Genomic DNA, 27,052 nt, shown 5'->3' with positions numbered 1-27,052 from the left:
CATAATCTGTACATCATCCGTGGGCACCCCTCGGGTAGGATCGCCAATGCGCTTCCGTAGCATAGATACGTGAAAAACTAGATGGACTGACTCCAATTCTGAGGGAAATTCTAACTTATAAGCCACACGACCCACTCTCCGAATAATCCTATAAGGCCCAATATACCGTTGGCTAAGCTTGCCTTTCTTGTCAAACCTCATCACGCCCTTCATAGGTGATACCTTTAAGAATACCAAGTCATTAACCCTGAATACTAAGTCTCGTCGCCGCACGTCAAAATATGACTTCTGACGACTCTGAGCTGTCAACAGTCACTCCCGAATAAGCTTTACTTTCTTTACGGCCTGCTGAACCAGGTCTGGCCCATGTAACCAAGATTATCCAACATCAAATCACCCTATAGGAGATCTGCACTTACGCCCATACAAAATCTTGTACGGAGCCATCTGGATACTGGAGTGGTAACTGTTATTATATGAAAACTCGATAAGAGGTAGATGTTCATCCCAACTTCTGTTAAAAGCCAACACACATGCTCGTAACATATCCTCGAGCGCCTGAATTGTGCGCTCGGCTTGTCCATCGGTCTGTGGATGAAAAGTTGTGCTGAGATTCACCTGAGTCCCTAGACCTATATGAAATGACCTCCAAAAATGTGCTGTAAACTGGGCCCCACAGTCAGATATAATAGATATTGGTACTCCATGTAACCGCACTATCTCCTTAATATAAAACTTTGCATAATCTTCTATTGTATATGTAGATCTGACCGGTAGGAAATGAGCTGATTTCATGAGCATATGGACTATCACCCATATAGATTCGAACTTACGATGAGAACGAGGTAAACCCGTGACAAAGTCCATGTTTATCACCTCCCATTTCCACGTCGGGATCTCTATAGTCTGTATTAGCCCTCCGGGCTTCTGATGCTCTACCTTCACCTGCTGGCAACTAGGACACTGGGCAATAAACTCAGCAATGTTCTTCTTCATATTGTTCCACTAGTACACATCCTTAATGTCATGATACAACTTCGTCGACCCAGGATGAATGGAGTACCGCGAATAATGTGCCTCTGACATAATCCTATCTCATAGCCTTGCTACATCTGGAACACACAGATGATCCCTGTTTATGAGAACCCCATCTCCCTTGAGCTCTAACAACGACTTCTTCTGCTGTGGAACTCGCTCTCTCAACTCGACCAACTCTGGGTCCTCGTACTGCCTTTCCTTGACTTCAGCTATGAGAGATGATTTGGCAGTGTTTTGGAGTACAACTCCACCATCGTCAGAGTCTACTAACTAAACCCCCAAATAAGCCAATTGATGAATCTCTCTAGTTAATTGTCTTTTCTTGGCCTCTACATGTGCTAAGCTACCCATAGATCGACGACTTAAGGCATCTGCTACAACATTAGCTTTCCCTATATGGTAGAGAATGTTAACATCGTAATCTTTCAATAACTCAAGCCATCTCCTCTGTTGCAAATTCAACTCTTTTTGCTTGAAGATATATTGCAGGTTCTTATGATTTGTAAATACATCAACATGAACACCATATAAATAATGCCGCCATATCTTAAGTGCATGGACCACCGTAGCTAACTCGAGGTCGTGGATTAGATAATTTCTCTCGTGCTTCCTTAACTGCCTTGAAGCATACGCAATTACCTTCCCATGTTGCATCAAGACGCATCCTAACCCGACACTTTAGGCATCACAATACATGGCATAACCCTCTGGACCCTCTGTGTTACACCCCATGTTTTCGTACGTGAAAGTACGCCATAAGTAAATTGATAAAAGCTCAGAAATGAGACGTTACATCCCGTATTTTCGTACGTTAAAGTTTTGTCGTAAGTTAATTGACGTAAGCTCGGGAATGAGTTTATTTTGAAGTTATAAGTATTATGCTATTTCAAACAAGTGATAACTAAATTCATGAAAGTGAGAGGGTAAGCGAATCGAAGAAAATAAGTTTCGTCGAAGTTTGACAATTTGGGATAAAATACGGTCCGAGCTATAATACCCGGTATTTATGGACTAGTGCCATACAAGGTACCACATGACCATGATGGTATGATGTATAAAGTGTGTTAAAAGTGAGTAGTATTTTAAGTAATTTGAGGTAATTCTTAATTATGTGGATAATTGGATAATTAGTGATCTTAGTGGGAGATTAATTATTTAATTAGTGCATTTGGATAAGTTTTGATTAGACTCCAACGTGGCAGCATAAAGGACTCTTGATAATGAGTCTTAACCCACAAAGCAAGATGGCACAATTAGAGGACTTTGTGGCCAAAGTCATCAAAAGAGTGGGGCCCACACCCATTATGATAAAAGACCTCTCATTCACCTAAATGAGGTCCTTGTATCTACAAAGTAAAGAGTGAGATGCTTATATCTAGTCTTCAAGTAGTGGATGGAGCTCACAAAGATCTCTTTAAGAGAGATTCATACAAATTTGCAAGGTAACGTGATTAGCTCAAATTTGCAATGGTAATGTGAGGCTTCTCTAAAATCACAAATTAAAGATGGTCATATTCAGTAAGGTAACGGTCTTAAGAAAAATTTTATACGAAATTATTCTGCGTAATAGCAATAGGATTTTGCGATTCTAAGAGAGTACGGTACAATCTTTCTCAAGAATATCATACTGATGTTTTCCTACTTCGATCCGCCGTCACGTGTTGTTGCAAATGACGTGTGTTAGAGGGATTGTCAAGAGAATCGGATCAGGTATGTTAAGGCTATCCCTTCTTTCCTTTTGGCATGATCCATACAATACAAGCGAAACGAGTAAATGCCTAACTTCCATAAATGACTCTATTCATAGAAATGCTAGAGATGCTTATGTTCTTGATTCCCCATGTGTCCTATTATTTAATCATTTGTTCATGGGTCTTAAAAAATACGTAAGTGGATAAAGTTTACTTTATGATATTAATCAAAGGCATAATGGTCCTATGACATTCCGAGAAATTTTATTGATGTACTTCTCATGCATTGAATTCGTTTACATTGACCCATGACCAGATGGCGTTATATACGCGTATATATGTATATAATATGTATATGGGATATGGGAAAAGGTTACGGCGTTATATACGCACCACCACCTGATCAGCCGGTATACGTTGATGACTTTGCCCACAGTGGCCAAGATGATATGATGGGATGCCCTCAGAAGCTTGATGATGTTATGAACACATGTACCTATGCACAACATGACATTCATATGCATATGAATGACACTATAAGAATTTCATGATCTACAGAGTTATCCAGACTTACAGGTTAAGTCATTTACTCCATGTTTCTTCCATGTCTTTTATATACTTATTTATGTGCCTTACATACTCGGTACATTAATCGTACTGACGTCCTTTTGTTGGGGATGCTGTATTCATGCCTGCATGTATAGACAATCAGTTTGACGAGCCCTCATAGTAGATGAGGTTAGCATTCAGCGAAGGATCGGTAAGACTCCACCTCATTCAGAGTGCAGCCGAGTCTATGAGTCATCGTGTTAGAATTTTGCTACAGACTTATGGGTAGGCCGGTACCCTGTCCCATTTGATGTCAAATACTCTTAGAGGCTTTGTAGACAGTGGTTCATATTGTACAGTATGTCAGAGGCCTTGACGGCCCATATGTATTCATGTTTTAAGAAAGATAGTACATTAATACAGTGCTTTCCACTTATAGTTATAAATTATGAGTTGTGGCCATGTTGGCCTAGTTACCAACGACAGTACGATAAGAAAGATATGCTACGTTGGTACTCGGTTGAGTAAGGCACTGGGTGCCCATCGCGGCCCATCGTTTTGGGTCGTGACACTCTGGAAGTGTTAGAACTGGCGTTGAGGTCAACTTGTTCTTAGGCTCTTGGAAACTTTTCTCGCAAGCCTCTGTCCACTGAAACTTAGTTTCTTTCGGCGTCAACTTCGTCAATGGTGCCGAAAGAGAAGAAAGCCCCTCTACGAACCTCCGGTAGTATCCTGCTAAGCCTAGAAAGCTACGAACCTCTGTCGGAGTGGTAGGTCTAGGACAAGATTTCGCGGCCTCAATCTTCTGAGTGTCTACCTTTATACCTTCATTGTATACAATATGCTCCAAGAATGCTACAGACTTCAACCAGAACTCACATTTAGAAAATGTATCATACAACATACGATCACGGAGGGTTTGGAGTACTGCTCGTAGGTGGTCCGTATGTGCATCCTCTGAACTTGAATAAACGAGAATATCATCAATAAATACTATCACGAACATATATAAAAATGGTCGGAATAGGCTATTCATCAATTCCATAAATACAACGGGTGAATTCGTCAGCCTGAAGGACATGACAAGGAACTCGAAGTGACCATATCGGGTCCTGAAGGCTATCTTCAGAATATCTTTCTCCCGAACTCTGACCTGGTGGTATCCTGACCTTAAATCTATCTTTGAAAAGAATCTATCCCCCTGCAACGGATCAAACAAGCCATCGATCCTTGGAAGTGGATAATTATTATTAATAGTTACCTTGTCCAACTGCCTATAATCGATACACATCCTCAGCGAGCCATCTTTCTTCCGCATAAACAGTACCGGTGCACCCCAAGGGGAGGTACTGGCCCCGATGAAACCTTTCTCTAGAAAATCTTTTAACTACTCCTTCAATTCGGCAGGTGCCATTATATACAGAGGGATGGATATTGGTTGATTTCTTAGAAGCAAATCGATGCTAAAATTAATCTCTCGCTCTAGAGGAATACCTAGAAGCTCATCTAGAAACACATATGCATACGCTTTGACTATGGGAATAGACTGAAGTGTAGGTATCTCAACATCTGCATCTCTAACTCGCACAATATGATAAATGCACCCTTTCGAGATCATTTTCCTCTCCTTCAGATAGGAAATAAACCTACCTCTAGGTGTCGCTATATTACCTACCCATTCAAGGATTGGCTCACCCGGAAAGTGAAATCTGGCTACTTTTGCTCGGCAATCAACTGTGGTATAGCAAGCTTCTAACCAGTTCATGCCCATGATAGCATCAAAATCCATCATCTCTAGCTCAACTAGGTTGGCTGAGGTCTGACAACTACAAACTCTTGCCGTACAACCTCGGTAAACCCGCCTAGCAATAATTGATTCTCCGACCAGTGTAGATACCGCAAAAGGATCACTTAGCATTTCAGGCACTATACAAAACTTCCCCGCGACAAATGGGGTAATATACGATAAAGTAGATCTTGGGTCTATCAAGGCATAAGCATCGTGAGAGAAAATGGTCAATATACATGTCACAACATCTGGTGAAGACTCCTAGTCCTGTCGACCCGCTAAAGCGTAGATACTATTTTGATTACCTCATGAACTGGAACCTCTACCTCTGCATTGATCTCTACTAGCCGAAGACTGAGACTCGCCCCCTGAATGATGCACGGACATAGATGATCAAGTTGCTAAACTCGCTGATTGTGCCATACCCTTAGAATCTCTATTTGGTCAATCTCGCATCATATGCCCCGGACGCCCACATGTATAACAAGCATCAGAACCTGCTCGGCATTGGCTTAAGTGTCCTCTACCATGGATGTCACACCGCGGCGGAAATGACCATGTCTGCCTTGAACCTCACTGTCACTGCAAACCCGACGCTCGTGAGCTCTCACCTAGTCTTGAATGAGTATAGCAGCCATACATCTAACCTTGTAACTGAGGTGGCGGAGTCCTAGGTGGCCGTCCGAAGTACTAGGGCCTATAACTGCTCTGAGACTGCTCCTGAGACCTGGGAAATCTCATCCTCACACGCTGCCCTTACTCAGTCATCTTTGTACCCTGCTGCCGGCGCCTACCCCTTTCTATATTCTGAGCAAATGCCTGAATCCGGGAGATATCCATACTATCCTACAATGCAGTGGTGGCACATGCCTCGGTCAAATCTGGGGCTAACCCTGCTATCGATCGTGCATATCTAGCCAATGAGGTAAAATGGATACTATACTCTCGAACACTCATATTGCCCTGCTTGAGGGCTAGAAACTGATCGACCCTAGCCTGTCGGATCTTTCGCGGTAAGTACTGGTCAAGGAAGGCATCTGAAAAATTCTCCCAAATAGGTGGAGGTGCATCACGTCACCTGGACCTCTCCCATCCCTCGTACCAAAGGATGGCTATATCTCAGAGTCGAAAAGCTGCTAGCTCAGCTACCTATTTCCCTGTGGCATGCATAACTCGAAAGATCCTGTGAAGTTGATCAATGAAATCCTACGGGTCCTCCCTCTGATCTATCCCCGTGAACTCTGGGGGGACTCAAAGAAATAAACTCTTGGACCCTTGAATTCCCAGACCCCTCAGAAGATCTTACACTAGCTGATGCCCTTGCTTGTTGCTGGGTAGCTACCAACTATGTCAACAAATGAACCTCACTCCTCAAATCCCGATTTGATGGAAGTGGAGGGGGAACTGGACGTGTGGTATCCCTAGGAACCTCCTCAGGTGGTGGAGGAGCCGGTAATGACTAAGTAGGGGTCTCGCCATGTGCCTCAGACTGGGCCCTATCTATTGGTGTACCCTGTTGGTCCCCTCACCTACTGTTGTACCTCCCCTCTGGCTAGCCATAGTCTTCCTAGTCACCGTCATCTATATATGCAAACACCAGCACATAAGTTTAATTAAAATTTCCTATAACTCAGTTCTACAACACCATTTAGATTTGTAAGAAGGGTAACCAATTCCTAAATGCAATGTAGTTCCCTGCTTATATAATGTGGGGCACAACACATCTATAAACAAGACCCTACTAGACACGGCTTGTAGACTCCCTGGGACAGAGCTGCTCTAATACCAAGTTTGTCATGCCCCGAACCTGGGGGACGAGACCGGCACCTGGTGCCTCACCTAACCTAGCGTACCAACTTGCGACTAAATGACTTTGAACATATAATGTCATAATTTGGTCATGGGGTAACATTGCAAGACAATTTGCGAAGAAAAATATAAAACTGAATGAAAACTAGCGTTGACTAAACATCAATATAAAACTGGGCCGCCAAGTCAAACATAACTACTACAGCTCACAAACCAACAAAATATACATACCATGCCTACAAGCCCAACATACTGCACTAACTGACAGGATATGTCTACAAGCCTCTACTAATGGATGTATTGTGATCGTAACAGGGCCCTGACCTACCCATAACATATATACATACATACAGAAGATGTACATAAAACCCTACACCCGATAACTCCGAAGGACGTGGAGCTTACCGATCAGGATGAACTTGCTGAGGAGGTCTACACGTATGTCTATCTGAACCTGCACGCATGAAATGCAGCGTCCCCAGAAAAGGGACGTCAGTACGAAATAATGTACCGAGTATGTAAGGCAATAACATAATTGAAAGCTGAACTAATAATATAATAACTGAAAGTAACTGGGAGTCAAAGATGATCAGGAGATATACTTACCTGATGATACTGACTCAACTACTTCAATATAGTAAGTAAAATAAATGTCCGGCCCTATAAGGCTCGGTACGTGTAACTACTCGATCGTGGAAGGCTCGCTCATAGGCGCTCGGCCATACTAGGCTCTATGGCTCGGCCATCCTGGGCTCGCTCATAGACGCTCGGCCACAATAGGCTCGGTATACAACTTACCATCTGATCAGAGGTTGCCCAATAGGGGCCTGCCCACCGATTATAGCTCGATGGTGGTGAAAATACTGTAATACTGCATATATATAGACCATCTGCTCTCTTGATTAGAAGAAGACAATACTCAAATGAATATAAAGTCTCGATAACGGAGAATACTGTAACTTATGAGATTAGGATAATGTATATAAATTTGGGAGTATGAACTTCTCTTTATGCCTCATTATCAAACACATGTAGTTACGAGATCATGCCAAAATGAAAGAAGGGCTTAGCCTTAACATACCTTATCACAATGTTTCCAATCACCAAGTTGAACTCGCCTCTTCACACCTTAATCTACAACAACGATAATAATACTATCATTAAGTTATGAAAGGTACAACTATCGCACATCGAACGACAAGCTTATTTTGTATTAAAACGGGCAGCATCTCCCCTATAATCCTTACTTCCTCCAAATTCAAGGTAACACCAAAAACACGCAACAATAACAACATATATACATTATTTTCCAACCTTATATACACCCCAAAATACTACAAAACAGCCCAACACTCCCCAATCTCTTCATACACAAAACGACCATCGTAGTAGTGTCAAACATCCCAAAATTGTTACGACAAACGATCAGCCCACCACCCTGCATTTATGTAGTGTTTCTCCACACCCTTCCTCCTCCAAAACGCCACAAAACAGTAGTAAAACACGCAGCCCAACAGCAACACAAAACAATCCGCTACAAGTGAATAACTTGAACTCACTGCTTCCGATTACCATCCCGTGAGTTCTTACAAATATAGAACGACTTACCATGCATTTACAACAGAAAAAATGGATGAAAGAGAGAAGTAAACTTACCTTATTTGTAGGATAACTCAGTTCTATCTTGGATCTTCAAACTCTAGGTTTTACCTCCAATTAGAACTTGAAAGGGAGAGAAAATCAATTGGGTTTGTGGGCAATTTTGGGAGGATTTTTTGCAGAGCTTATGTCTGATTATTATACCCTATTATCAGTCCAATATATGAAGGAAATATTCCTTTAAAAGGCCTCTTTGGACGACCCGGACTGGCCCATTTTTGGACTCTCACCTAGTAGTCTGCGCAGTCTCGCAAAAATGCCCATATCTCTCTACTCTGATATCGTATTGACAAATGATTTAATGAGTTAAAAAAAAGACTCATAGATATTAAATTTAATGGGTGGAACACCCCATAACTCTAAGTATATTGGGAGAAAATCGCAGTTACATTTTACCCAAAGTTTCAGTAAAATGTATGAACGTATCTTGTGATGACTTTCACCGACTTTTGTTCCACAACTCGCTTGACTTCAAAACATAGCACACGACTATCATACGACTAACATAACTCATAACATAACCTCCTTATCATGTTAAGCACCGTAGTCTCACCACAAAAGTACATGTTATAACATTCCCAACTTGTCGATTTTCGATGAAACATTATTTTCTTCAATTCCTTTAGCTTCTGAACCTTCCAACCATCTTTGTACTTGTTGTTCATGATCTTCAGTATTTGTAACCTTCGAGGTAACATGATTAACTTACTTTATATAATTTCAAATATGAAATCACTTTTGGTCCTATATTAGTTTGCTCACGACACACTTTTGCGTACAAAAATATAGGGTGTAACAAAACCAGCAATAGAACTCAGCAAAATAGAGTGACGAATAGTAGATGATGTGAGCACGATTGAACTAGAAACCGTAAATTTCTTAGTGTCTTTGTGTGCTTAGTGTGTTTGTATCTGTAGGTTTCTTCAGTGTTAGGTTATTGTAGATCAGAGCATTAAATGCCCTATTTATAGTGATATTTAAGGCTCTAAGGTTACACATATTTAAAATCGTAAGTGAAAAGTGACAAATAGTAGATGATGTGAGCATGATTGTGTGAAATTGAAAGAAAATAGTGGGAAAAATAGGGTCGAGTTTACCTGAGTACGAGGAGGTCGACCGTTGAATCTTTTGATCTAACAGTCAAACTCTATTGTCCAGAGGTCACTGAGTTTGACCTCTGGACATCGAATCCTTATGATGAACTCTATGACTCCATGCATGCTTCGATTTGACAGAACACGAAGGAAATTCAGAGATTTGATATTGCATCTTTGAGTCTAGGGTTTCAGAATTTGGATTTTTGAATTTTTGATTGAAAGGGGAATTTGCAGCAAGATTTGCGGATTTCATAAGGTAATTTCATGCTCTAATTTAGACTTATGAGAGAAAATTAGATGATTTTTCCTTTGAGCTTAGGGTTTCTGACTTTGGGGGTCTTGGATTTGTGATTGAAAAAGGAATATTAAGAAAGAATCATGGTGTAGCGGAGACATGGGAGATGATTTACAGGGATTTCGAGTGACCTTGCAAAAATTTGTGCAAGGTCTTTGGGGATTAATGGTTGTTGGAGACGAGAGAAAAGAGAGAGAAGGGAGAAATAAGGGCGACAGGGCATGGGAGAAATGATTAGGGTTTCTGGGTAATTGGGGGTTGGTCTTTAGGCTTAAAAGTGAGACGGAACGGGAGCCGTTGGATCTTTTGATCAACGGCTCTGATTATTTGGTGATTGGATTTTTTAGAAATGTATTAAGTGGGAAAATCGAGGGTCGTTAGATCAAAAGAGTTTGGATGGTTGAGATTTGATCTCTGGTCGGGTGTTTAAAAATCAAAGGAAAGTCAGAGGTTAAATGTGAGTCGTTGATCAGATGGATCAACGTTTCAAATGCATGTGTGTTTCTTCTGGTCGACTCGTATTAGCCTGTGCTTTATTACAGGTAGTCATTCCCCCGTTTCTTTAGTCTTTTCAAGGGTACTTTTTTCTTTAGTTGCGGTCATGTCTTGCCCTCCCCCCTAGTATAGTGACTGACTGCTTCCATGTTTTCCCCGAATTTCATCAGTATTTTGTGAGTGATAAAGGAGGGTGTCTTGGCACGATCTGATTGGTGGGAGATGGACGCGGATCGCCAATCTGGAATGGAAGGGTCGTTTGGGCTGGGTTAGATGAGGGATTGGGCATGGTATCGGGCCAAAATAGTTAAAAGAAATTCCCATCTTATGTTTAGTAGGAGATTTGCAATTGTAGCCTTTTGGTCTTCTAACCCTTTTTAAATTAATTTAATTAAACTTAATTATTTTCAATAAAATACAGTAAATTTTAATTATGAAACATATTACTAATTATTATACCTAATTATTTATGAAATACTTTGTCTTCTAAATTATAACACTAATTTGAATATAATAATCTAATTAATCAGAATTTGAGATATAATTCATTAAAATAATTATAAAGCCTAGATAGTGTATTTTAGAAATTGCCTCAATGATATAAAAAGTAGTAAGTATATTTGTAATTATATAGTGTTAGTACTAAGTTATTAATTTCAAAACTAATACTTAATCAATTGATAAAATAGGTATTTTTTGATAGAAAATACTTTCAAAACATTCATTGTAAATTATTAAGAATAAATAAATTAATTTTAAAAGGGAGGGTCAAAATTGACCGTCAACAGAGTAAGGCATGCGTACACACTACCCTCCCCAAACTCCACATGTGGGATTATATTGTGTATGTTGTTGAAGGAGAGAATATAGCTTAGAGAAACTAGCTTTTCTCTCACTATCTGGCTTGAAGAAGGTAAATTGCCTTTTAAGGTATCATAATTGATGATGCTCAGAAACGGAAAAACAATCAGAGGTATGAGTATCTTGAAAGCGTGTTACAACTTTCAAGAATGTTCAACTAAGGTGGGGGAGGTGGGGTGGGGGGTGGAGGAAGTGTTTCCCCTGGTTCAAATCGTCCGCAAGGATTAACAAACTATAAAGTTGTTTAACTTCAAATAAATAGATCAAAGTTCACTAAATAGGACCTTTACATCTTGTTCAACCAAACCCAGAACGATAAATCTATTAACAAAGGGAAAACATAAATCAAACTAATTTTCACTACATTTATCAAGAGAGCTGCTTTTTCCTAAAAAAATTCACAACCCCGTGTAAGCTGTCACAGACAACTAAAATATGTCCCAATTTCAAGCGAGTCAAACATTCTTACTATGTCCTTAACTTCAGAATTACAAACATTCTTATTATGGCCTTTACATTAGATTCAAGCACTGTAAGCCTCAATATCACAACTGCTAAAAATTTTGAGGTAAACAAACGCAGACCTCTTTCTTCCAAGAAAAAAGCCAAAAAGGGAACCATTTCACATTTATAGACCTTGATGCAACTGACAAAGCTAGGTAGCAAAAGACAACACTTCATAAGGTTAATTATTTAGATGTGCTCATCTTAATAGGTCAAGGAAAACAAGTGTTGCGAGGAAATCTCAATGCATATGTAAAACATCTAAACTGCAACAAAAAAAAGCTCATGAGGAACCAAGCTACCATAAAATTCATTATGCCATAAGGTTAAGTTCAACAGAACAGAAACTTGCCATGCAGAGAAGCTAAAGGTTCATGATTGCATAAGCAGTTTGTAAAAAACTCAATTAAAGCGAAAATTTTCGTATCCTGAGACAGAAAACTACTTGCAGTCTGGTCATGGAAAGCTCACTCCTGGAAGATAAATACAGGATTGGCAGAGGATCTTGCACAACGTAACAATTTCTCAGTCAACTGAGATAAAAGTCGGGACTCACAGTTCATTGAACATCTCCTGCACTTTCTTCTCTCTGATGTGATAATGAACTTCTCCAAAACCGTTGCAATCTTCAACAGGAATTTTGAAAGTTCAAAAAGCTTTTTAAATTGCCATGCGAAATTATACTTCAAGCACATTTCGACGGAGATACCAATCTTAACAATCTTGAGGTTGGGAAACGGAAAGCTTGAAATCCTTCTCTCAATATTAGCATTATCTACTTTGCCCAAATATTTTGACTCAAAGCGGCAGGGGGAACCAAACTGGAGACAGAAAATATAATCAGGATCAAATGCAGGTCCGACAAATGAAATTGCAGAAAGGTACAAAAATTGATTTCACAGTAGAAGTGTCTATTACATAAAAATTTCAGAACCAACGAATCCTAACGGTACATGGAACATGATTATGAGGGCTGTTCCTATCATAAGATTCATCGAGCACGTAACCGAAGTAAAAAGTGATAGCGGAGCTCATTTGCCTCAAAGAAAGCAACAGCACCGACCATATTAATGTGAAGCTTTATAGTTACAAAAGCAAGCATCTTACTGATAGTTACAGATATATTTGCATTCTCCTTCAGAAATAACCTCCTTGGGTGTGGTGGTGGGGGTGGGGGATTCAAGCTTCATCAAATGAATAAACTAAGAAGAATAAAAAAAGTTCCAGGAAGTTACAAGCGTAATTGCGATGTCTATGTTGAGTGTCTCCGCATTAGGTGACGCTCGCAAAAGGCCAGCTAGTCCATGCAAATTAAAGTTTCCTAGCAACCTAGTGTAAGATATTTGCATTTCAGGTCTGGAATCAGCACCCATGGCACCCCTTCAAACTGTGAGGCACACAGGACCTGGAGCAGTAAAACAAATGAACCCAATAAAGAATGGAGAAAGCATTAACAACAAAAAGAAAGTACTCAACAGCAGAGAGATAGTGTCGTGACAAATCTAAAAGCTTTATGCAACAATGTAAAAATATCTTGGCTGGCGTAATCAAGCAACATCACTGGAAAAAGGCCCAGAAGGCCGCAACTTTCTGCAATTAATCCAGTTGCGCCTATAAACAAGTAAAGACCACTCCCCAAGCCGAGCTTGCATTCTCAAACATATCTCCTTTATTAAAGAAAATAGAAAGACTTTAAGAAGTTGAAATTACCATCCATATCTCAGGTAGTTAACTTTTTATCAGTTTAGCGTTTAGAAAAAGAATTCCATTTAGAAAATGTAAGAATGAATCGTTGTTTGTGAAATTTGTGCAAAGGTTCTCAATGTATAATGTTTACATTCAATAACGACTACTTAACATCAATAGAGAAAATAAGGACTTTCGAGTTAAAAAGAAACCTCTCTGAAGCAAGTTCCAATTGATAGCTCGGTTGCATAACTCAACTTATGAAGATAATCTTGCACGAGTGTCCTTAAAACTTGATGATAATCACCACAAGTGGCTTCCTCAACATCATTATCATATTCACCAGACTGGATGCTTTTGATACATGTAATGTTGAAAGTAAGCTTAGCATTAACTAAGGAAGACACATTTACAAGCCTACACATGAGATTATAAAGATTCCCCGAAATCTCCAAATGCTGAAGATACGGGGCCATAATTTCCAAAGAAGTGTCATTTTCGAAATCAGGCCGCCAATGGCCTGCCAATGTTAGTCTCTTTAAATTTGAAGAAGTAATTTCAAGACGACGAAAACCCCGAAAGAAGAACAACTCCAGTGTTTCCATAGCAGGACAACCAGACAGTAAGTTCACAATATCGTCATCGTCTAAACTGATTAGGTCCAGCTTTAAGCTCTTAAGAGAGTTCCAAGCAATGGCCAGTCTTTTATCAAACACCCAGCGGCTCAAATTCAATGTAATTAATGACGAACAAGTGCCCATAGATAGAGGCAATTTGTAAGTGAGTTCTTCATCATCTGAACACAATATAACATCTTCCACTTTTCTTTCTACAGCAAAGCTAATCCATCGGATGGTTTCCAAGTCAAAGTTCCATCGAGTCATGTAATCAAAATTGAGTTGGAATTTTTTGATGTTGGAACTAGTGCAATGAGTTAAAACGTGGTCCACAAAGTATATGAAGTTTTCTGTCCTGTAATCACTATTAATGAAAAGGAAGTTATAAATTGAATACCAGAGATAACACCACCGTTTTGAGAGAACACATGATGCGACGGCATCTTTGGTGGGCAAAAGAGAGAGAATTTGTACGAGGAGTGCGTCCGGCAACTGACTGACACGGTCTAGGGTTTCTTCAACTCCACTGACTCCGCCCTTTCGTTTCTTCGACATTGATTCTCCCAAATTACTACTTCTAGAATCACCTTCTTTGAGTGAATCCATGATTTCCCAAGAGAGATGTCACAAAATGAACTAGCAAGAACCTCAAATCGTGAAGAACAGAGAAAAGAAATAAGAGGAGAGAATTGGGCATGAATACAAACACCAGCTTATAAGGAAAATAACACTAACTTGGAATGTGACACATAAGTTGTTACAAAGATGAGAAAAATAGAGTTTTTGGTCAATGTTGTTCCTTATATTTGAGGATAAGTTTATTTTGATCTCTCAAATATATCTCTGAGTATATTTAGTGCATTAAGTATGCTAAGTGGAGCACTTTGAGTCTCATTGAATGACACAATGTGTTCAAAAACTAACGATGTTACCCAACTTTGATTTATGAAACAAAACGTTTCCTCTCCTTTTATTGGATAATATAAATTATCCAATAAAATTAATTATTTTTAGATAATGTCTTCTAAAATTTTGACCTTGAAAATATTCCTTTTGTGCCAGTTTTCAGTGAGAAAATGACACTGTATAGCCGCTGTAAAACTAATAACCGAAAAAATATATAAAATTTGTATAAATCAACCCAAAATTTTTAAATGTATATATATACACAAAAAACTCTACAAATTTTATATATTTTTTCGGGTATTATTTTTACAGCGGTTATACAGTGTCATTTTCTCATTGAAAACTTGCACAGAAGGGGATATTTTCAAGGTCAAATTTTTAGAAGACATTATCTAAAAATGAGAAATTAAAGTGATAATTTGCTTTATCCAATAAAAGGAGAGGAAACATTTTGCTTCAGATCAGAAGATTTGCTTCATGAATCAGAGTTGGGTAACACCGTTAGTTTTTGAATATATTGTGTCAGTGAGACTAAAAGTGCTCCACTTTAGCATACTTAAGGGACTAAATATGCTTAGGGTTATATTTGAGGGACCAAAATAGACCTACCTTCAAAGATAAGAGACAATATTGGTAAAAACACTCGAAAAAAATACATAGAACAAACCTGCAATAATAAAAGGGAATAAATAATTTTGATCATGATATAAGAGAAATCAAATTATGTTGTATGTCTACTCTTCCTCTTCCGTGATCTTCTCAAATATTTAATGACATATTCAATGACATATTTTTATGCTTAATAACATATTTTTATTCACTTTTCATGCATATATAAAGACCTTGTAATAGATAGGAAAAAAACACACAATTGAAGAAGAAATAAGAATCTATCTGCCTCTTTTTCTCTCTATATTTCTTAGCTTGTTTTTCCTTGTTCGATATTGTTATTTTGAGTTATATTTATAACACGTTATCAGCACGATTGTCACCTTCATTTCACAATCACATCCTAGTTGTGTTCGATTCTCCTTCAGGTATATCATGATATATTCTTTTAGTTTATGGAAATATATATGCACCAATATGCTATTTATTAATAAATTCATATATTGTTAAGCATTTAATTTAGTTGATCATGTTACTGAAGTTCTCTTACCTTGCTTATTGTTAAAGAAAATATAAGATATAGATCTTAAGTGCGTTAAACTAACAAAAATAATTAAATAAATATGTGTAGATTTGCGTAGAGCAAAACTTATCTTCAAGACATTCTACAAAAATAAAATAGTGATAACCAAGATGACAAAGTAATTATTGTACATACTAGTTTAAATTACTTTACAATTGGTGGAAAGTAATATTTGAATACATTCACTCTTATCACCGTATATGGTTATTCCTCAAATCCACGTTTATAATAAATTGCTTTTCTTTTACCATACTAAATATATCTCTTTGTGTTTATTCATATACTCCATAATTCTTGTTTATTTGACATATATATTATATGTTACTTACACCTCTCTTTTTTTATACTACATGTTTGAAGTGATCAACTTTTTAATTAGTTGTCTGATTTATTTTTACAAGTATATTTTCATTGAAAATTATTTTTATTCGTTCTAACCCATTTACTTTTGTAATTAGTTTCAATATGTCAAACTTATCAAAGCTTGAATTCGTGGCACTAGACATTACCGGAAAGAATTATTTATCATGGGTCCTTGATGCTAAATTCACCTTGACGCTAAAGGTCTTGGAAATACTATTATACAAGAAAATGAAGCATCAAATCAGGATAAAGCGAAGGCCATGATTTACCTTCGTCATCATCTATATGAAGGGTTAAAAACTGAATATTTAACTGTAAAATATCCACTTGAGTTATGGATTAATTTGAAGGATCGATATGACCACCTAAAACTTACGGTATTACCGAAAGCTCGGTATGAGTGGATACATTTAAGGTTGCAAGACTTTAAAACCGTAAGTGAGTATAATTCGGCTATCTTTAAAGTAAATTCTCTATTAAAATTATGTGGAGACACTTTCACAGATGAAGACTTATTAGAAAAAATATTTTCTACTTTTCACGCTTCAAATGTGGTGCTACAACAACAATACCGTGAAAAGGGTTTTAAGACATATTCTGAGTTAATCACATGCCTACTTGTGGTAGAGCAGAATAATACTCTTTTAATGAAAAATCATAAAGCCCGTCCCACTGGGTCAGCACCATTCCTGGAAGTGAATTCTGTAGCAGCATATGATAAGTCTGAAAGAAAAAAAAAATAATTACCGTGGTCGTGGACATGGTCGTAGACGTGGACGTGGCAGGGGACGAAATAATTATTGTCATTATGGTGGAAATAAACAGGAGAACAATAAGGATTCTCAAATTAATCCTTCAAAAGGTAAAATTAGTATGTGTCACCATTGTGGTATGAAAGGTCATTGGGCACGCATTTGTCGTACGTCAGATTATTTTGTCAAACTTTATCAAGCCTCCCTTAGAAAGAAAGAAAATAACGTAGAGGCACACTTGACCTTTCAATAATGATGATGAAGCAGGTCTCTCAAACAAATATGATTCTGAGGCACATCTTGCATATAAAGATGATGATTTTGGAGGCCTAGCAAATATTACTCATTTAGAAGCTGGAGACTTCTTTGAGGATATTGACTGAAGAAATAATCATGTTACTGGGAATGAAGCTATAATAAAAGTTGTCATTTTGTTATGTTTGCAATTAGTTTATTTTTTTTAAGTGTATTTTCCTAATGTATCATGTGTTGCTAGTTTCTACATTTCTAATGTATTTCTTAATATATATTTTATTTGTCTTTCATATTTCTTATAATGTACTTTTTGATTTTTTAATGAAGAATATGAAAATTTTTCAGTCTTTAGTTGGACTCAAGATTAATAAAGATGATATATGTCTTCTGGATAGTGCTATAACACACACTATTTTAAGAGATAAGAGATATTTCTCTTATTTGGTAATGAAATAAGCTAATGTTAATACAATATCCAGTAGTACAAAATTAATTGAAGGTTCTGGAAGAGCCAATTTATTACTACCAGGAGGAACAAATTTGGCTATTTATGAAGCACTATATTGTAGTAAATCTCAAAGAAACTTATTAAGTTTTAAAGATATTCGCCAAAATGGCTACCATATTGAGACTACAAATGATGAAAAGATTGAATATCTTTATATTACTACAATAATGTCTGGTAAGAAATATGTGCTTGAAATGTTACCTGCTCTTTCCTCCGGCTTATACTACACAAGTATTAGCAGGATTGAAACGCATGCCATAGTAAATGAAAAGTTTACTAATCAAGATAATTTTATTATTTGGCATGACCGGTTGGGTCATCCTGGTTCTACTATGATGCGTAAAATAATTGAGAATTCATATGGACATTCAATGAAGAACCAAAAGATTCTTCAATTTAAAGAATTCTCATGTGTTGCATATTCTCAAGGCAAATTAATTATTAGACCATCAGCTATTAAAGTTAGGATGGAATTCCCTACATTTATGGAACGTATACAAGGTGATATATATAGGCCCATTCATCCTCCATATGGACCATTCAGATATTATATGATTTTGGTAGATGCATCTACAAGATGGTCACATGTGTGCTTACTATCAACTTGCAATATGGCATTTGCGAGATTGTTGGCTCAAATAATAAAGCTAAGAGCACAATTTCCAGATTATGCAATTAAGAAAATTCGTCTTGATAATGCTGGTGAGTTTACATTCCAAGCCTTTAATGATTATTGTATATCAACTGGGATAACAATTGAGCATCCGGTTGCTCATGTTCATACACAAAATGGTCTAGCGGAATCATTGATCAAACACCTCCAATTAATTGCTAGACCAATGCTTATGAGAACAAAACTTTCCATTTCAGTATGGGGTCATGCTATTTTACATACAACAGCACTTGTGCGGATAAGGCCCACAAGTTATCATAAAGTCTCCCCATTGCAATTGGCTTTTGATCAGGAGCCAAATATTTCTCATCTTAGAATCTTTGGTTGTGCGATATATGTTCCAATTGCTCCACCACAACGCACAAAGATGGGTCCCCAAAGAAGGTTGGGAGTATATGTTGGGTATGAATATCCTTCTATTATAAAATATCTGGAGCCTATGACTAGAGATTTATTTACAGCAAGATTTTCTTATTGTCATTTTGATGAATCAGTATACCCAATATTAGGGGGAGAAAATAAGCAGCTGAGAAAGGAGATAGATTGGAATGTATTATCACTATCTCATTTAGATCCTCGAATAAATCAATGTAAACAAGAGGTTCAAAAGATAATTCATTTGCAAAATATTACAAATCAACTGCCAGATGCATTCACTGACCTACCAAGGGTGACTAAGTCACATACTCTAACTGCTAATGCTCCAATTCGAGTGGATATCCCGGTAGGACATTTAGTTAAAGCAAATGAGTTTAAACCACGCTTGAAACGTGGTAGACCTATCGGTTCTAAGGATAAAAATCCTCGAAAAAGAAAAGGAGCAAATGATCAAAGTGATCATAATACAAAGGTAGTAACTCAAGAAGAGCACAAAGACATAACAAATGATAAAACCTCAAGGGAGGTTCAGGTATTGTTATCGATAACTTTTTTGCTTATAATGTTGCTATTGAAATGATGCAACAAGATGAGGATCTTGAACAAAAATCCGTTGATGAATGTAGACAGAGAAATGATTGGCCAAAATGGGAAGATGCTATCCAGGAAGAATTAACTTCATTTGCGAAACGTGAAGTTTTTGGGTCTGTAGTCCAAACACCAAATGGTGTTAAGCCTGTTGGCTATAAATGTGTTTTTGTACATAAAAGGAATGAGAAAAATAAGGTACAAAGATATAAGGCACGCCTTGTTGCACAAGGATTTTCACAAAGGCCTGGTATCGATTATGAAGAGACATATTCTCCTATTATGGATGCTATAACGTTCCGTTATCTCATTAGTTTTGCTGTCCATGAAAAGCTTGACATGCATTTAATGGATGTGGTTACAGCCTACCTTTACGGCTCACTTGATAATGAGATATACATGAAAATTTCCCAGGGATTTAAAATGCCTGACGCACATAATTCGAAGTCCCGAGAAATATTTTCAATCAAATTGCAAAGATCTTTGTATGGTCTAAAGCAATCAGGTAGAATGTGGTATAACCGCCTTAATGAGTATTTATTAAAGGAAGGTTATATAAATGATACCATTTGTCCATGTGTTTTTATAAAGAAAACAACATCGGAGTTTGTTGTACTTGCTGTATATGTTGATGACATAAACCTTATTGAAACTCCTACCGAACTCCAAAAGGTAATTGATTATTTAAAGATGGAATTTGAGATGAAATATCTCGGAAAAACAAAATTATGTCTTTGTTTGCAAATTGAACATTTGGCAAACGAGACTTTTGTTCATCAATCGACCTACATAGAAAATGTATTGAAACGGTTTTACATGGATGGAGCACATACATTAAGTACTCCGATGATTGTTCGATCACTTGATGTGAATAAGGACTCGTTCCGACCTCAAGAAAAGAATGAAGAACTTCTTGGTCCTGAAGTACCATATCTTAGTGCAATTGGTGCACTTATGTATCTTGCTAACACTACAAGGCCTGACATAACTTTTTCAGTTAATGTCTTAGCAAGATATAGCTCTGCTCCTACAAGGAGAAATTGGATGGAATCAAACATATATTGCGGTATCTAAAAGGGACTATCGATATGGGATTATTTTATGGCAATGATTGCAGTCCCGATCTTGTTGGTTATGCCGATGCTGGGTATTTATCTGACCCACACAAGACTCGATCTCAAATAGGCTATGTGTTTACATATGGAGGCACTACCACATCTTGGCGATCGACTAAGCAATCAATAGTGGCTACTTCATCTAATCATGCTGAGATAATTGTTATTCATGAAGCAAGTCGAGAAATTGTATGGTTTAGGTCTATAATACACCTTATTCGAGACAAATGTGGTTTGAAGTGTGATAAATTACCCACAATTTTGTATGAAGACAATGCAGCATGCATATCCCAATTGAAAGAAGGATTCATAAAAGGGGATAGGACAAAGCACAGTTCATCAAAGTTATTTTTCACACATGATCTTCAAAAGAATGGTGATATCAATGTGCAACAGATCCGTTCAAGTAATAATATGGCTGATTTGTTCACCAAATCTCTACCGACGTCAACCTTCAAGAAACTAGTGTACAAGATTGGGATGTGAAAGCTCAAGGATGTGAATTGATGCTCTCATCAGAGGGAGTTAATACGCGTTGTACTCTTTTTACCTTATAAGGTTTTGTCCCACTGGGTTTTCCTTGCAAGGTTTTTAACGAAGCAACCAAAAGGCGTATTTCTAAACATGTGTACTCTTTTTCCTTCACTATGATTTTTTTTCCATAGGATATTTTCCTAATAAGGTTTTAGCGAGGCACATTATTTATGGACATCCAAGGGGGAATGTTATAAGAGAAATCAAATTATGTTGGATGTCTAATCTTCCTCCATGATCTTCTCAAATGATTAATGACATATTCAATGACATATTTGTATGCTTAATGACATATTCAATGACATATTTTTATTCACTTTTCATGCCTATATAAAGGCCTTGTAATAGATAGGAAAATAATACACAATTGAAGAAGAAATAAGAATCTCTCTTCCTCTCTTTCTCTCTATATCTCTTAGCTTGTTTTTCCTTGTTCGATATTGCTATTTTGAATTATATTTATAACAGATCCTTGAATTATAGCATTATTTCAATTTTGGTCTTTATAGTATTTGGGTAAGCGCATTAGACCTTCAATTTTTATTTTTTTTTTGAAAAAGGTTATTTTTAGAATTCTCTCGGTGCATGTTTAGCGTTAGTGCTATAATACACCTCGTCGGAAAATGGGGAGAGGACGACTATCCAGAAACGCAAAGAAAGTTCAGAGTGATGAAATCAAGCTTGCAGTGGGTAGAAATCCAAGCCTAGATCAAGCATCAACTCTGAAGGGTATATTAATCAGAGATGTGGAAGCTAATTTCACGGCACCGGCTGTGTTAGGGGAGAGAGATAAAAGCGAAACCTAATCCTCTAAGTGTGACTAATGGCACAAAGGAAAACATATGCATGGCACCGCAAAAGCAGATTGAGGAGTCAGGGATGGACAAAGGAAAGGATAAGCTCAAGGATGTTGAAAATTGGTCGACATTTCCCATCCACAATGATCGATCTAAGACCCCAGGAAGCGATGTGGTCACGCATGAGACTATGAGGAGTGACGAAATCTTGTAGAATCAACCAAATCACCTTGTGACAAAATGAATACAATAGCACAAGCAACAGAAGGTGCTCAGATAAAGCTGCACAGGGAACAAAAGCCACCAACTAAGGCTTGGGTGAATTTGTTCGAGGCAAACAAAATGGCATCAAAAGGTATGGAATTAAAATTTATCCCACCTATGATAATAGAGGGGGAGAAAGTAGTGGAACTAGCTCAAGAAGATGTCGCAAGTGAAAATGAAAAATGAAAATCTATTGTTATCTTGTATATCATAGGAGGCAGCCCCCGATAGGAACAATAGAAAGATTTATAGCTTCAGAGGGAAACTTTGAGCCTAAATTAAAGGTTTTCTATCGTAATGTTGGTTATTTTGTGATTAACTTCAAAAGTAAAGAGGATAGGAATGTGGTACTGCACCCAGGGCTGTATGGGGTGAAATTGGTCGATAACAAGTGGTCGAATAGTGAGGTGACACGTAGAACCGAAGACAGCTAAAAAGTGAGTCAACAAATAACTGGCACCGGGTGCGAAGTGTGTGACCGATGCTGGATGGATCCGGAAGGAAGTATAGCCAACAATAAAGATTCAAAGGTTTGATATCTGATGACATTTAATAAAAAGCCATTATAAAGATTATCTGTATTCAAAGCCAGCCGTTATGCACCCATCAATGATGATTTTATTCCCATTCAAGAGGAGCTTGATTTTAGGATATTGTCTCCCTAAGTAGGGCTATAAATAGCAGGACTAACAACCATTGTAAGGACACGAAACTGCACACAAAAGTTATAATCTATTATCTTATTATGCTCAGTTAGAACCCATGAATGTTGCTTTTACTTTTGTCCTCGAAAAGGCTAAATTATGAGTCAGGCTTGTCATTTTTTTAAATTTCAATCGTTAATCTTATTTTTTTTCTTATTTATTTATCCTTTTTGGATCAAATTAATTCGCTTATCTATAAACCACACTATAAATTTAACTGTACTATTTTACAGATCAACAGTTTGGCGCCCACCGTGGTGCATAGACAACTGTGTAATTGCTTTGATCCATTCGTTTGTTACTAACAAAGTTTTGACTCTTTCCTTAGTAAAAATCAGATATGGAAGCCAATGATGTCAATAACGTTTATAATGTTAGAGCACACGATGAATGGTAAGAGGTGTCACAGTGTGATGACTCAATCAGCGAGACCCGTAATGAAGGGGATTAAACAACCCTGGTTTGTGAGGTCAGTACCCTCGGTATGTGCGGGGCCTAACTCCTGATGATGCAGAGGATGAACATGTTGTTGAAATGGTCAAACTCCTAAGAGAACAGTAAAGAGCAATCATGGATCACCTCTCATGGAAAGATCGGGAGATGACGGAATTAAAACAAGCATTGTCAGGTGCTTTCAATAATGCGAATGGAAGGGCCCTGATTCCTCCTAGTGCTCCCGCAAATCAAACCGCTCAGAGAACCAATACCAATACCCAATGGATGAAGTCGGGGGGACCGAAGGTGGATCTGGGAACAACAACTTGAATGATCCTTACAAAACCGAGCTCATGAGATTCATGAGGGAGATGAATGAAAGAATAGACTATAACACAAAAGCGTTTCATGCTCGAATGGATCAGATCCAGGCGCGCCGCCGGTGTTAAAAGGGCCAGATCGAGGAAGTATACACAACTATCGTTTAAACCAAGAGTGGAACCGTAGTTGATCCCGAAGAGTTTTAAGATGCCAGATATTCCAAAATATGATGGGACATCGGATCCGCAGGAGCACATCATGACCTACACAACGACAGTGAAAGGAACGACTTGGCTCAGCACGAGATCGAGTCGGTTTTTTTGAAAGAAATTAGCGAAATCCTCACGAAGGGTGCCCCGACATAGTATTCTCTCTTACCCGAGCTTTCAATCGATTCTTTAAAAATGCTTGCAGATTCGTTCATCAAAGCTCCTACTGGATCAAGAAAGGTCCATGCCAGAAGGGCGGATATATTCAGAATTTCATAAGGAGAATTCGAGTTGTTGCGGGAATTTGTAATCCAGTTTTAGAAGGAAAGGATATTTCTACCAGCGGTTCCAGATAAGTGGGTAGTGAAGGCATTCACTGAGGGTGTCCGCTTAGTTCCGATGCCTCTCGAAAATTGAAAGAGAGCTTTCTCGAGTTTTAGGCAACCACATAGGTAGATGCCGACAATCGCTACGAGTCAAAGATAAGGATAGAAGATGATCAACTTGGCTCTTCTGCGTCATCCAAGGACGGGGTAGAGATAAAAATCAGGATAAGTTTAAAAATGACTTTGATGCAGATCAGAGGTCCTCTAGGGGTCATTTTCTACCGTACGAGAGGACCGATGGGCATAGAAGTAAAGGATTCCAGTCATCAGATAGGTTCGCTTTCGACAGAAGGAAAGATCGTGGCCGGAATAACAGATCATTTAAAGAAAAAGAGGTACCAAGATCCCGAGATCCCATATATCCCAAGTTATCAGATTATAACTTTAACATCATCCTGGTAGAATTAGTGTCGACAATGAGGAATATCAAAGAATTGCGATTTCTGAAACCAATCCGATCGGATCCTAGCCAAAGGGATCCTAATATGCGATGTGAATTCCATGGGACTCACGGCCATAGAACTGGGGACTGTCGATATCTTCATGAGGAAGTGGCGACGTTGTTGTAAAAAGGCCATCTTAGAGAATGTTAAGTCAAAGCACCAAAAACAATTATGGTCAAAGTCGGGACAATGCAGAACCATCAAAGATAGCATCAGAGTCACCTCAGATCACAATCAATATGATCTTTGGAGGAACGAGGTCAATGGGGTGATATTTTCGGCAGTAAAAAAGATAAAGATAACGGTGACTCATGACAAGAGAATCTGAGAAGCCACAGAAGGTGACATTACTTTCACGGAGGAAGATGTTGATAGGCTTTTTCTTCCGATGCCTTGATAATTTCTCTTAGTGTTTTAGATTTCAAAAATTAGCGTGTTTTGTTGATCCAGGAAGTTCAACTAATATCATACAATTGAGCGTTCTGGAACAAGCAAAGTTGACCAGGAATCATCATTCCAGCGACAAAACTTCTAGCTGGCTTCAACCTAACAAGTGTCACAACCCGAGGAGAAATTTTTCTGCCTACACATGCCAAAGGGGTAACAAAGACCACTTTGTTTGAAGTGGTAGATAACTATATAGGCTATAAAGTGATCCTTGGAAGGCTGTGGATACACGAGATGAAGATTGTGCCCTCAACCTATCACCAATTGTTGAAATTTCTGACACCGGAAGGGATCAAACAGATAAGAGGAGACCAACCGGCAGAAAGGTAGATGAACGCTATAACCATTTCGAGCAATAAGGATAGAGAATACAACAAATAGCAATTACAGGAACTAGTGCCTTCTCCCACCCCATTCGAAAATAGTAAAAATAAGGAGTCATTAGAATTATATTAGGTGTCGAGATCTTATCAGGTACCGGAGGAGACGAATGCGACAAAATCAACTTCGGAGGAACTCAAACAAGTGGCTTTGTTCGAGGAATTGTTGGAAAGGACATTTCACTTAGGAATGAGGTTGAGTCCCGAAATCAGGTTAAAACTTATAGAATTCCTTAATAGCATTGATTGCTTTGCATGGTCGCATTTAGATATGACAGGTATTCCATTGGAGGTGGTGGTCAACAAACTAAGTTTGGATCCAACCTTCCCTCTGATAAGGCAGAAGAAACGACCGATAAAAGAGGTTAGAAACATGTTTGTTAAAGAAGATGTAACCCAACTACTCAATATCAGTTCAATTCGAGAGGTAAAGTATCCGAATTGGCTAGCTAACGTAGTAGTGGTGTCTAAAAAAATAACAAATTTAGGATGTGTGTAAACTATAAGGATTTGAATAAGGCATGCCATAGAGACTCTTTCCCATTGATCAAATGATTGATGCTACGGTCGGGCACGAGATAATGAGTTTTCTTGATGCTTATTCCAGGTATAATCAAATTAGGATGAACCCGGAAGATCAAGAAAAAATCTCTTTCATCACGAACTTTAGCACATATTGCGATAATGTGATGCCTTTTGGGCTTAAAAATGCGGAGCCACTTATCAGAGGCTCGCTAATAAGATATTTGAAAAGAAGATAGGTAAGACGATGGAAGTATATATTGATGAAATGTTAGTTAAGTCTTTAAATGCATGAGATCATATAAGACATCTCCAAGAGACATTCGACATCCTGATGAAGTACAACATGAAGCTCAACTCGGAGAAGTGTGACTTCGGGGTTGGGGGTTTCTGGTCTCACGAAAAGGGATCAAGGTAAATCCTAACAAAATCAAAGCCATCGAGGACATCCCGGACCAGTTAACAAGTGTGGAGGAAGTGCAGAGGTTGACTGGTAGGTTGGCCGCTCTTAGTAGATTCATCTCAAGGTCCTCGGAAAAATTCCACCATTTCTTTTAACTTTTGTAAAAGAAGATCGGCTTTGTATGGACTCCAGAATGCTAACATGAACTGAAGGACCTAAAAAGGTACCTATCCATTCCTCCGTTATTGTCAAAATCGGGGGAAAGTGAGCAACTGATAATTTATTTAGCAGTCTCGGAAGTAGAGGTAAGTGTAGTTTGATCCGAGAAGAAGATACACAATTTCCTGCTTATTACGTTAGTAAAATTTTATCAGGGGCGGAGATACG

The 27,052-nt window shown here is 38.1% G+C and overlaps 1 protein-coding gene across 3 annotated transcripts; it reads right to left on the bottom strand.

Moving 5' to 3' along the window:
* Positions 1 to 12,076: 12,076 nt before the first annotated feature.
* LOC107789120 (F-box/LRR-repeat protein At3g26922) lies at positions 12,077 to 14,842 on the bottom strand. 3 transcript variants are annotated; one of them, XR_012698104.1, is made up of 3 exons: positions 13,686 to 14,839; positions 13,023 to 13,192; positions 12,077 to 12,608 (listed from the first exon to the last, which is right to left on the bottom strand). XR_012698104.1 is itself a non-coding variant. In XM_075228181.1 (2 exons), exons 1-2 carry the CDS (start codon positions 14,694 to 14,696, stop codon positions 12,255 to 12,257), a joined length of 1,365 nt encoding a protein of 454 aa, XP_075084282.1. In that variant the 5' UTR covers positions 14,697 to 14,842; the 3' UTR covers positions 12,077 to 12,254. The 3 variants fall into 3 exon arrangements, 2 of the variants coding, with proteins under 2 accessions (XP_075084282.1, XP_075084283.1); XM_075228181.1 differs by lacking the exon at positions 13,023 to 13,192 and having other exon boundaries at positions 13,686 to 14,842; XM_075228182.1 differs by lacking the exons at positions 12,077 to 12,608; positions 13,023 to 13,192 and adding an exon at positions 13,199 to 13,454 and having other exon boundaries at positions 13,686 to 14,842.
* Positions 14,843 to 27,052: the final 12,210 nt, after the last annotated feature.

This window comes from Nicotiana tabacum, chromosome 13 (genome assembly GCF_000715075.1).
Source record: "Nicotiana tabacum cultivar K326 chromosome 13, ASM71507v2, whole genome shotgun sequence".
Lineage (NCBI taxonomy): Eukaryota > Viridiplantae > Streptophyta > Magnoliopsida > Solanales > Solanaceae > Nicotiana > Nicotiana tabacum.
Note: the sequence above shows the minus strand (reverse complement) of the source record. Positions and strands in the feature narration are given on the sequence as shown.